Source organism: Stegodyphus dumicola, chromosome 5 (assembly GCF_044657685.1).
Source record: "Stegodyphus dumicola isolate Sdum_Otavi_A_Nest chromosome 5, ASM4465768v1".
NCBI lineage: Eukaryota > Metazoa > Arthropoda > Arachnida > Araneae > Eresidae > Stegodyphus > Stegodyphus dumicola.
The window spans coordinates 71,495,844-71,507,957 of NC_140772.1; the positions used below are offsets into that span (position 1 = coordinate 71,495,844).

The 12,114-nt window shown below is 32.9% G+C and overlaps 1 protein-coding gene across 1 annotated transcript in view; it reads right to left on the bottom strand.

Moving 5' to 3' along the window:
* The window catches only part of LOC118187983 (phosphatidylinositol-3,5-bisphosphate 3-phosphatase MTMR14-like), a 100,044-nt gene that overhangs the window by 55,624 nt on the left and 32,306 nt on the right, over positions 1-12,114 (bottom strand). Inside the window, exon 10 of the mRNA XM_035358296.2 lies at positions 4,647-4,721. Coding sequence (XP_035214187.1) covers positions 4,647-4,721 — 75 coding nt within the window. The remainder of the gene's footprint in view (positions 1-4,646; positions 4,722-12,114) is intronic.

Consider the following 12,114-nt stretch of genomic DNA (forward strand, 5'->3'; position numbering starts at 1 on the left):
AAGTGGAGATATCACACAGCATCTTTAAAAATTTCAAATATTATTTTAAAAATAGGGAAAATTTCCAAATAAAACAGGCTTAAAGAATTATGGGTTCTTTCTGATTATCTGCAACCCCCTGAAATGATTTCATGAAGAAATGTACTATAGTGCCAAAATAGGCAAACCAGGTAATGCATCAGATGAGTGCAGATTTCCACTTCCAAATTTAATGGTAATATTTCTGCTTAGTATATATTTTCGTTGCAGTGATTGGTTTTCCACTACAGCAGTTCTCTTTTACTTTCGTTCAAAGAAGTTTTGTCAGTTTTGAGTTGTAGATGTTTATTTAATTTTACTTTATAGTTAAAATTTTCTAATTGCAGCAATTGTTTTTCAATGGATCCCTTCATATGTAGGTATCGACAGTAATGAAAAGGCAGACTCAGTAGCCAAGAGAGGAACACGTGCCACAAGACAGCAAACCACTTCCTCCACAGTCACTTAAAACGCATATTTTTGAGAAATCACAGGATACTCTTAAATCTGACGAGGCAGCAAAATCAACAGGCAAATCCTGGGCTAACATTCAAGACACATGGAAAAAGTTTTGTCAAAAACCCCATAAAGAGGCTGTGGCAAACTTCAGACTGCAAACAGGTCACGATTGCATTGCACATCATCTTAATAAAATTGGCATCCTTCCATCTACTAGTATACGCTAAATTTGCAATTCGGGCATCATGAATGCAGAATCTTATAGCCCAAAACTAGATAAAGAGTCTCAATGTGGGGAGATAAGTCAACTATATTGGAATGCCACAGCTTTCATGAACTCCGTGTAAAGACAACAACTCTTATGTTCCTTTCCTTGTTGTTTAAATTTTTAACTTTTTACTTTTGTTCCCGTGTTTATTTATTCTTACTTTATAAATGTTTGTTCTTTTTTATTATTTATCATTGTTCTTGTGCGATACTTGCGGTGTTTTATATGTTTGGATTGATCTTTCAAATAAAACTATATGTAACAATATTTCCTAATTGCAGATATAATATTAGTTCTTTTTTTTTTTTTTTTTTTTTTTTCTGATTTTTAATTATTTTGCAAATGGATGGGAGAGGGCTGACCATTTCTGAAGTACTGAAAATGCTACACGAATTGCCTTCAGATAGTGAATTTGTTACAGATCCCGGTACATGTGCAAAACATGTAAATGTTGGATTGTGTAGGTGGTTCAAAGGTGGTGTCACTTTCTTCGAAAAAAACCACCATTAAAAAAATAGACAAAAGTGTAAATAATGTAAATATTATTACAGATTTGTCATTTAAATAGCTAATGTTAGTAGAATTATAAATTAAATTGTTTTATTCCCCATGCAGTGCAGCGCGTGACGAATATTAAGAGAAAGCTAAGCCAGAAAAAAATTAAAAATACAAGAGCAAGTGCATTTAACATTTAATAAATAAATGTTATTGACTAGCCGTAACCGAAATTCTACTCTTTTTGCTTTTGAGAAATTGCTAGAACAATCTCGAGGGGCCGACTTAAAAAGCTATAAAAGCCACAGAGAGAAAAATCTCAATTCAGTTTGTTTAGAAAACTGCTGTTGTTTACTGTAGCAAGTTTGCGGCGAGATTGGATTAGCTTTCTTTACATTTCTCTGTTTTGAATTAAGTTCCGCTGAATGTTTTAGTAGGTTAAAAGATAACTACTGTCAGAAATCAGAATATTGTACGAATATATCTACGGAAATTTAAGCATTTTCTTTTTATTTGTTGTAATAAGAATAAATTTTATTCACTTTCATCGGACTTGTGCATTTAATTTATTACGAACCGGTACACATGCAAAAAGTTTTGGTGTCAGAAGTGGGATTTAAATGCCAATCATAAGAGTGACGGAAGAACAGTTAAGGCTATTCATGGCAGCCTTTGCTGCATTTAAAGAAGATTAAAGCTAGTCAGGAATCAGTTAAAGAAGAGACAAAATTGGACCAAGATTCTGTTAACGAAGAGATGAAAGCAGTTAAAGGAGAAATGAAAGTGGGCCAAGAGGAAATGAAAAGAGAAATCACTTGCATAATAGAAAACAAATTTGAAGGTATGAAAGACAGAATTGACACGGTTAAAATTAAAGTTGGACAAATCGAAGAAAGAGTTTCTCCGATAAAGGAACAAATAGAAGAAAGTGTTTCTTCTGTAAAGGAACAGATAGAGGATAGAGTTTCTGCCATGGAACAACAAATTGATGACATGGTTACTGCAGTCGCCAAAGATGTTGATTCATTGAAGAAATTCATAGCGATGGCAGGGAGCAACACCAAGGGTTTTAAATTTTTACTCATGTGTACTCAGACCTCTTGGCAAGTATATAACGCACAGTTTTCTATAGTGGCGGAAGCAAATGGGTGGTATCCTCAAGCTAAGGCCTGTCATCTCGGCACTTTTCTGAGAGCAGGCACAGCGGATATCCTTCAGACTCTTTCCAAAAACTAAAGGCTAGATTTTGAAGCTCTGTCCAGTACATTGAATCTGCACTTTGGCAAAAAATGCTTAAAAGATTACAGTAGGCTTCAAGTAAAATCCCGTAACAGAAGCCAACAGAAACACTCCAGGAGCTCACCATGGATGTTGAAAGGCTATGTCACCTTGCCTTTTCGGAATTACATGGAAAATTCTGTCTCTGCAATACTTTATCAACAGCATCCGGGATCCTGAAATACAGAAAGCTCTATGAATGACGAATGTTAAAAGATTTGAAAAGCAATCTAGTGTGTGCCATGAAATTCGAGGCAGGCCAGCAAACAACTCATAGAGACTGCCACCCAATCAGAGCTGCTTAAATCCAGGAGCCAAGGGATCAAGTCACTGTTCGTCTAGACAATTTAACCAGACAACTCAATGCACCGAGACGGAATATTATTGACAAGAAACCGGCCCTAAAGTGCTGGAATTGTGTGCTGAAGGGAACATATACGAAGAAACTGCAGAACACCCCAGGGTACGGATGTTAAGACCACTCCTAGCAAGAAAGAGGGTAACTAATTAATGGTCATCTCCATGGGGCGGAGGTTGCCAGATAATGAAAAGCAACAGATTAAAGCACTTCAGATTTCTGTAGTGAGTGGCGGTAGTAATGGACTTTTCATAATGGAACATGTCAATAGAGTCCCTTGTAATATTACCATCGACACAGGAGCCAATGTTACCATCATTCGAAAAGATATGGCTTAACACCTAAAACTCCACACTGTATCCGGGGATAAAATTGACATTTATGGAAAATTAAACATTAACATGACGTTTGAAAGTGCCGCCTTTTATCACACGGCATATGTAGTAGAGATTACAGATCCTTGCATACTCGGATTGGACTTTCTAAGAAAAAACAATTTTTCCTTAGACTTTAAAAATAACAAATTGCATTCTGCATTTGAGGACATAGCCCTATTTGGAATTAATAATGAAGGAGTTAAATCTAATCATTAAAATGATCATCTGTATACTTCTAAAATTTAATACAGACAAAAGTCTTTAATCGGACTCGTCGGGACTTCGGCGATTCCGGATTATAAATCATCAGTTTAAATCTGGTAAGATGGCATGCAGAAATTATAAAATTAAAAATATGAAAGCGTAATTTATGAAATAAAGAGCAACTATGATCTAAAAGGTATCAAAATTTACGAAAAAAAAAAGCTTAATATTTATTTTTTTATTTTATTAAACATTTCTTTCAACGTGCACATGCACAAAGCATACATTATGCATAGTTGAAATTAGAAAATTGCAACCAGAAAACTATTTGATGTGTATTCGTGATATTTATAATGACAAGGAATTTGATTTAAATCATATCAAAAATGGAGTACATCGAGATGAAATACTACATTTAGTAAGGAATTATAAGTCGAATAAAATAAAAACATCTGCCCTGAAGATAAGGATAGTGCTGACAGATCAACTTCCAGTTTGTTGTGCGTCGCGATGTTCCCCCTTCCCCACACACAGAGCAGCGTGAAATTGATAAACAGTTTTCGGAATGGTTAGAGAAACAAAGGATATGCCTTTATCCATTTTTTGCAGCAATTCCACTTTTTGTTTGATGGACATCGAAACATGCTTTCACTTTGTAGATCCTTTGGCAGCTCCAGAATTGGAAATTCTTTTTGACATAATCAAAAGTTCAAGCTTACTTTTATAAAATTGCTCTAACAGTCTGCAAAAAAATAATAAGCCGGATCCAATTAGAATATTGAGGAACAACGCAATCTGCAACATTAACTGAAATAGATAATTAGATAATTTTAGCTTAGCTTATACCGTTCGTTATACATTAAACGCGAATGCGTAAACGTATTAAGTGCAAGCGTAAAAGTATTACGCATGCGCGCTAAACAATTACGCTTAGTTTGTAGCTTTGAGGTCAAGATTATAGATCATTCTGGATTATGGACGTCCGGATTAGACTTTTGACTGTATTTGCTTTCAGCCCCAAGATTACTTAAATGCATATGTGTATAATATCAAAGATAAATATTCTGATAAATCACGAAGACACCAAAACCAGTATAGCAAGAACTAAATAAATATTAAAAACACTTTTCACAAATAATAAGACAATTTATTAACATTTCATAAATTATGTAAACTAACTGATACTCACTTTATAATTTGACCAATGAATACCTAAAGCCGATATTGAATCAGAAGGTAAAGTCAGAGATGAATCAACATAATTCTGAAAATTAAATTTTACATTTTAGCTTAAACATTTAAAATCACCACGAGACTAACTCAAGAACAAAAAAGATATTACAGCATACTTACTGTAATATTTAGTACAAGTTTAAAAGTGAAAAATATTATATAAAAATAAATATAATATTAGTAAATTAATTTTAAAAAGATAGATAAAAAATATCTTGCATTACAGCACAATAAGATTTTTATTTTCCAAATTACTGTAAGTTTCAAAACTTGAAATGTTATTAATATAAATTGGCAAACTAAAAATTTTTATATAATACTATGATCAAAAGCTTTTCATAGATATAGTAAAGCAACACACACAGTAAAGTAATTTTTTATTAAAAAGCAATCTTAATTTAACTTCAGACAAAAAATACGGCTAACAATGCGTATAGACTGGGAATAAAAAAGAATTTGGAAATTATATTAAAAACAAAAGTTCTACAATAAGGAAATTATATTACAAACAATAATTATTTTTCAAAAAAGAAATGCCTGCCTACTACTAACAATGAATTTACTACTGAATTGAGAAATGAAAATAAAGTTGTAACTATATTGAAAACATTGTACTCTAAGGTAAATTTTAATTTTATAACAGTTATTTTAACTCTTTGAAACGGCGGTGGGACACCCCACCTTTTTTATCAGTTTTTATCTCCAAGAAAGCTGAAAAATTCCATTTAAAATATATGCAATTACGCCTTTAGTTTTCTAAATATATAATAGATGGCAGCACAAGTATTCATTTATGGAAATAATGCAAAATAAAAATTCTTTAAAGGTCTAATTTTGAAGCTGTTTTTTCTCCCTTACTTTCTTATGCAACTTAAATCATCTGAAAAACAACTTTTGGTGTTAGAATGAATATTTTTATCTGAAAGTTTTCGTTTCTAATAAAAATTATTTGAATCATATACATTAATTAAAAATGGTTGAAATTAAAAGGTGGAACATACGTATATGTTCCACCGCATATGTAGGAAATGTTGCTACTAGGTGGCAGCACCGTTCAAATTTTTTAAAATTCAAGTATCATGCTCATTTCATATATAGGTAATGCAAATTTATACTTCTTAATAAATTAAAGTAATGTTAAACTGTTAAAAAGATTTAGTGTTTTTTCCAAAAGAAATGAAAATATAACCCTGTAACATGAAATGTCGTTGAACACTGAATGGATATGTGAGTGTGATTCACCATAGAAAAATATCCTCAGCAGAGTAAAGAGAGGTGGAATGTAAACAAACATGACTGCCTTCTAAATATCCTCGTTTTCCAACTTGTAGTAAATAAATTAGGAGCAAAAATCTTCTCTGTTCCAAATCTATTATGAAATCATTAAAAAATACCTTAAATGTCGTACAGGGAGCGATGTTTTAAAAATTATGTACTTTTTTTTTTTTTTTTTTTTTTTTAATTTTGCAAATATGATCAATATTTTCTAGAAAATTATTAATAAACCTTTTTTATATCTTGCATTTTCATTTGGTTGCTAAAACTAGCACTAAGCATGTTAGGAGAATTTACACTCAGGCAAAATTTTATTGCTCTAGATGTGCGGTGGGACAAGCTGTATCCCACCACGTTATAAATTAAATTTAAAGGTTAAAGGTTTATTTTTTTTTTCATGAAATAAAATTGTATTAGAGGCTAATTATCTATGTGTAAAATTATTTTTTCATAAAAAAAATTTTTTTATGTACAGAACCTCAAAGAGTTGATTTAGTGAACCTTTCCTGTCTTATCTCACTTCAAGTTACGAATCCCTATCAGAATGAGTTTTTAAAATTGTATTGAATGCAAATGAGGAAGAGAATAATATTTAAGTCAAGTTCAATTGACTTCAATGCAGAGAGTTAGGATCCCTGAGCAAAGCACATTTGCCTTTGGCCTACGTCTGTCTGAGCTGTTGTTGCCAGGGAAGGAAAACGTTGTCGTGAATGCCTTATCAAGAATTAAATTTGACGAAGAGGGAACTACAGTCAGATGTACTATGTTAACTTCGAAAATAATTCAATCCTGTGAAACAATAATTGCAGAACTGAAATCAGACCCTGAATTCAGAGATATTTATGCATATCTCGAAGACCCCTAACATTTCTAGCATGAGGACAAAACGGCAATTAGAAATAGGGCAGCCCACTATGAAATTATTGAAAAATTGCTATTTTGCACAAAAATAACTAACAAGAATTAAGAGTGCCAGCCAATGATCTCAGCGAGTCTACGATTAAATATATTAAAAGAGCTGCATGATTCACCTATATCTGGTCACCTAGGTATACTGGTTATCATAAATTAAGGAAAAATCACAAAAATAGCGATAACTTCCTCAAAAATAAGCCAAACCGTGTAAAATTTGAATATGTTGCCAAGTAAGAGTAGCTGAGTAAAACTGCAATATGCAAATTAGTGGTGCTGCTTTCAGAATACGTCACCTGTGAGGAGCATAAAAGTCCATGTTTGAGAGCAAGCCCACACATTTCACTGTGACAGTGACATCAGAAACCTGAGATAGCCAATTCGTAACAATGACCTCCAGGCATCATTTGCCTGCAGAACTGCAAGGGAGAACCATTGGGAGACTAGAGGCGCTCATATGCCAAGGCAATAGGTGATGCTTTCCTGTTACAGGACGACAATGCAAGACCACACAGGGCTCGCATCGTAGATGATTATCTTCAACAGGAAACAATTATGCGCATGGAGTGGCCAGCTCGATCCCCGGACTTGAATCCTATAGAGCACATTTGGGATGCTTTAGGGAGATGTCTAGCTGCTCTCAATCCGCCCTCTTAGACCCTTGCCGCACTTTAAACTGCTTTGCAAGAGCAATGGCTCTCGCTTTCTATGGAACTGATAGACCACATAATTGAAAGCATCACACATCGCTGTATTTGCTGTATTGCTTCTAGAGGTGATCATATTCCATATTGAAGGTACTTTTCCTATAGCAAACTGACACCTTCGATTTGTTCATTTTATACATGTGCTAATTTCTATACTACCATATTTGCCTGGTAATTTCTTTTTATGTTATTTGATACCTTACTATATGTTGTATATTGTGGGTAAGTTTCATTAAATTCTACATGTAACTTTTTCAGTAATTGTGATTTTTGTGATTTTTCATTAATTTACGATAACCAGTGTATTAGGAAAACATTGCAAAGGGTATGCAAAGCGGTTTATTTTCTGTAGTTACAGAGTTGTGATGGTGTATGCTAGATCATGTCACATGTGCCAATAATTAACGATGTTAACTATAACCTGGCTGAGTACTTAAATAATATAAAGGCCACTTTCCCTGTTGAATTGGCAGCCATTGATTTGCTAGAATCTCATCCCAGAACAAGGCTAAACAAGAACAGATATCTCTTAAGTATCGTTGAATATTTTTCAAAATGGGTGGAAATAATTCCCCTTAAACAAGCATCAGCAAAAGTAGTGTCAGATTCGTTCTTAAATAAATATATCTTAAAATACGGGGAACCCAATAAACGTAATATCTGATATCGGAAAACAGTTCATAAGTCAGTAAAGAGGAAAATCTTTGCACAGGACTTGGCATATGTTATCTGAAAATGGTAGCATATAGGCCGTAATCAAATATAGCAGAACATGTAAACAAAAATATCCTTAAAATTACTGGGGAGATACATTAAGAATTATCATGACCGTTGGGATAGCTGTGTCAAAGACTTAACTTTTGCTTTAAGAATGGTGAAACATGATACTACACAAAAGACAACTTTATAGTTACAACTTTAATTTAATTTACAACTTTATAGTTAAAGGCTACAAACAGCCAGAAAACAGTGACTAACACTGACCAAGTTAAACTGTATTACATTCGAACTGATTTTGAAATTTTGAAAGATTTCTTTCAGGAATCTGGAAGCACACCAAGAGGTTTGAATTGGCAAACATCACAATGGATTCCCCCAGCAGCTAAAAGAAAGCCTGTGAAAATCTTGAATGGAAGTCCAGCAAAGTGAGTCCTGCCGCAATGAAGTCCAAGGCCAGCAGAGAAGAGGAAACTGTCGATGAATCGAAGACCAATTAAGCGAGTGCCACCATAGAGGGTCCTGGACGCAATGAAAGAAACCTTCTCACACATTCATGTCTACCCATCGGTAACCACCCCAAGGGAGGCAGGAAAAGATCTAGCACAGAGAATTCTGATGGGGTTAAAGGTCAGCCAAGGCAGTATCCACGTCACTCCTTCAGACAAAGAAGGCCAAAAGGAGAGTAAAAGACCCGGAGAAAAGGAGCACCCCACAGGAAATCAAGCGAAGAGCAGACTATTAAAATCCTCAACCCACACGAAAGGCAGCTCAATTCACCGCTATGGAATTTCTGAGGCAAAATGAAAGCCACCCTAGGGGGAAAATCAGAATACAGAACATGAATTGCCCCAGCTAGGAGGCATATGCCACAAAAGAATGGAAGATTACAGAAAGCAAAAAGATGAGTGAAAGTTCTCTTTGTTTTCTCATTTAGAATTGAAGTTCAGTTTATACCATTTTGTTCAAACTTCTTTTCTTAAGCAAGAACAATTGTTACATGCTGCTAGAAGCAACACTTTTTTTTAGTTCACAAGTTTGTGTGAAAATGTATTGTAAATATCTTTTACTCAGAAAGACTTGAATTTACAATGAAAATTGTTGTAAACTAGAATTTAAAATTAAATTGTAGGAAAAGATTGCAAACTATGTATAACAACTGTGCATGTCTTGATGTAAAATGAATCTAAAATTTTATATGTTAAATGTGTAAAAATGAATATAAATTTTATATGCTGAAAATAAATTTTATATGATGATTGTAAAAGTGCTTTAAACTTTGTTTAAATGAAATATGTGAAAACTTTGTTTAAATGAAAGATTGGAAAGAAAGATAATAGAATGGATGTATTTAAATTAGGCTCTCCAGCGACACGAAAGCTTAAAACAGTATAAATCACTAGATGTAGTATTGACATTAAAGTGTCATTTGAGGTCTAATGCATCTAGATTTTATTTTTATTGTTAGCAAGATGGTTGGATGGTAGTGTTTCTTTTAACACAAGACTTACACACTCATTTTGTCACATAACAAACTTCAGGAGAGTGCTGGGGGAAATGAGTTAAAATGTTAAGTGAATGAAATCTGTTTGAGGGCTATATAAATGTAATAAATGTAAATTGGAAGGGAATTTGGAAAATCTTTCCTAGTATGAAGTACTAATCCTATTTTCTTCCAGATATTTTGGAAGGACCAGAGTATGTATGATGATGTTCACAAAATCAAGAGGATGTATGTAATGCAAGTCAACCACGAAAAATTGTAAAATCAAGTTTTCTTATCTTAGTTTCAACTTAGGTTTATATTATTTGTAAAGTTGACCCTTAAAAAAATTTTTTTTTAAATTAAAACTTTGATTTCAGTAGCATAACTGAACTGAGAAATCAAAAGTATTAGAAACTAAAACTGGAATGTGTTAGAAAGTTTTTCTAGGATTTGAAACTCTCAACAAGGTCGTTGTGAGACCCTTTTTCTTCATGTACTTAAATTCGGGTGGGGAAAAGTGTAAGGTATATTTTAATTTTATAACAGTTATTTTAATTTAGTGCACCTTTCCTGTCTTATCACACTTAAACTTATAACTCTCTACCAGAATAAGTTTTTAGAATCGTGTTGAATGCAAATGAGGAAGAGAATAGTATTTAAGTCAAGTTCAACTGACTTTGACAGAGACAGTAGGATTCCTGAGTAGCATTTGCCTTTGGGCTGCATCTCTCTAGTTGTTGCACTCGGCCATATTACACGTCTTTTGATAGTTCACCGGCTAGTTTAAGATTACGGGCCTACCACTTTAGAATTCTGTTAGCTTTGGTTAAATCTCTTGGACAGTCGTTGGTTAGTTTTTTTTTGAGTTTAAGCCCAAGGTGGAGGCTTTGCTGTATGCCCAAAGGGCTCGACTGTTAATCTTATTTCGAGTGAATAAAAGGTAACTAACCCTTCTTGAGTTTACGCTTTTTGTTCTTGGAACTAAGTGATTATTCACTTAGCAGTTCAATAGATTCCTCAACACTTAATTTAACATAATAAAAGTAGAGAACTTTATAGTATAACTACAGCATTTTAATAACTGTGAAAATTCAGGCTTAAATTATGATTTATTTCAAAGCTCAATATATTTTAAGAATAAATGGCATTCTGCTTTAGTAAAAAAAGTCGCAGATACTATTACTGCATTTAATGGTCTTGTACTTCAATGGCGGGGAAGACACTTTAAACTTTTTTTTTTTTTATCACTACTTATTTTAGCAGAAATATGTTAACTACATTATCTAGATTTCCAGCAAGAACTAAAACTATAATACTTAGAATACTTTTTTTAATTAATGGATTATTTCAATGTATGAGAAAAAAAGTATTTCAAAACTTCTACAAATATGCATGCCACATAATTTTAATGCTCATAAAATCTACAAGAGCAATATTATAATCAGATAACTTGTGAGCTTGTAACTTGTAAGTGTCTTTTCCATTATCTAGATCACTATTCCCCAACAGGATTAGTATTTACCCCTGGGGATCGATGAAATTTTAAAGGAAGTCAATTATGATCAAGGGGTCATTTGGGAGTCAACAGCCAAAGTGGCATAATCAAGAATGGCAGCTATTGGCATAATCAAGACCCCATTGATTACAAAATAAATATTAATCAAATTGATAATTAATTGTTTATTAGCAGAAAGCTATATCATACAAAGTCTTATTCAAAACCCATGAGTAAACTAAGTTTTAGAATTTAAAAAACCATCTCAAAGAAACATCACAAAATAAAATTGTTACCAAAACAACATTAACTTTTTTCCCTCTCCATAGCTAGTAAATGCAAGCTCCAGTCAAGTCAATAAATTCAACAGAAAACAAGAAAGAGGTAGATTTTTGTTTTTAGAGACAATTTAAGAATTATGCTATTTTAAACCAAATAATAATAAAAAAAAAATTAAAAAAATTTGCACTTACTAAAATCAAACTTTCTGAAAACTTAGTTATATTTGAAAAATTAAAAATAATAAAGCATAATCTGATACATTTGATTTTATACAAAATATTTGTTCATATTTTTAATCTAATTATTATCTTTAAGCTATTTATGTACAATTATTTGTATTATGATTGTATTGTATACTACAGACAAAAATGCAAGGGGGGTCAATGAAGAAAACTATTCTTTTAAATGGGGTTGAAGAAAGAAAGGGTTGGGAACCTCTGACCTAGATCAAATTAACATCAATCAATATTAGGTATGGTATCACAATACCTTTTTTTAGTGGAACTCGATATTTTGCATAATGAAATTCAATCCAACATTCACCAAAGGC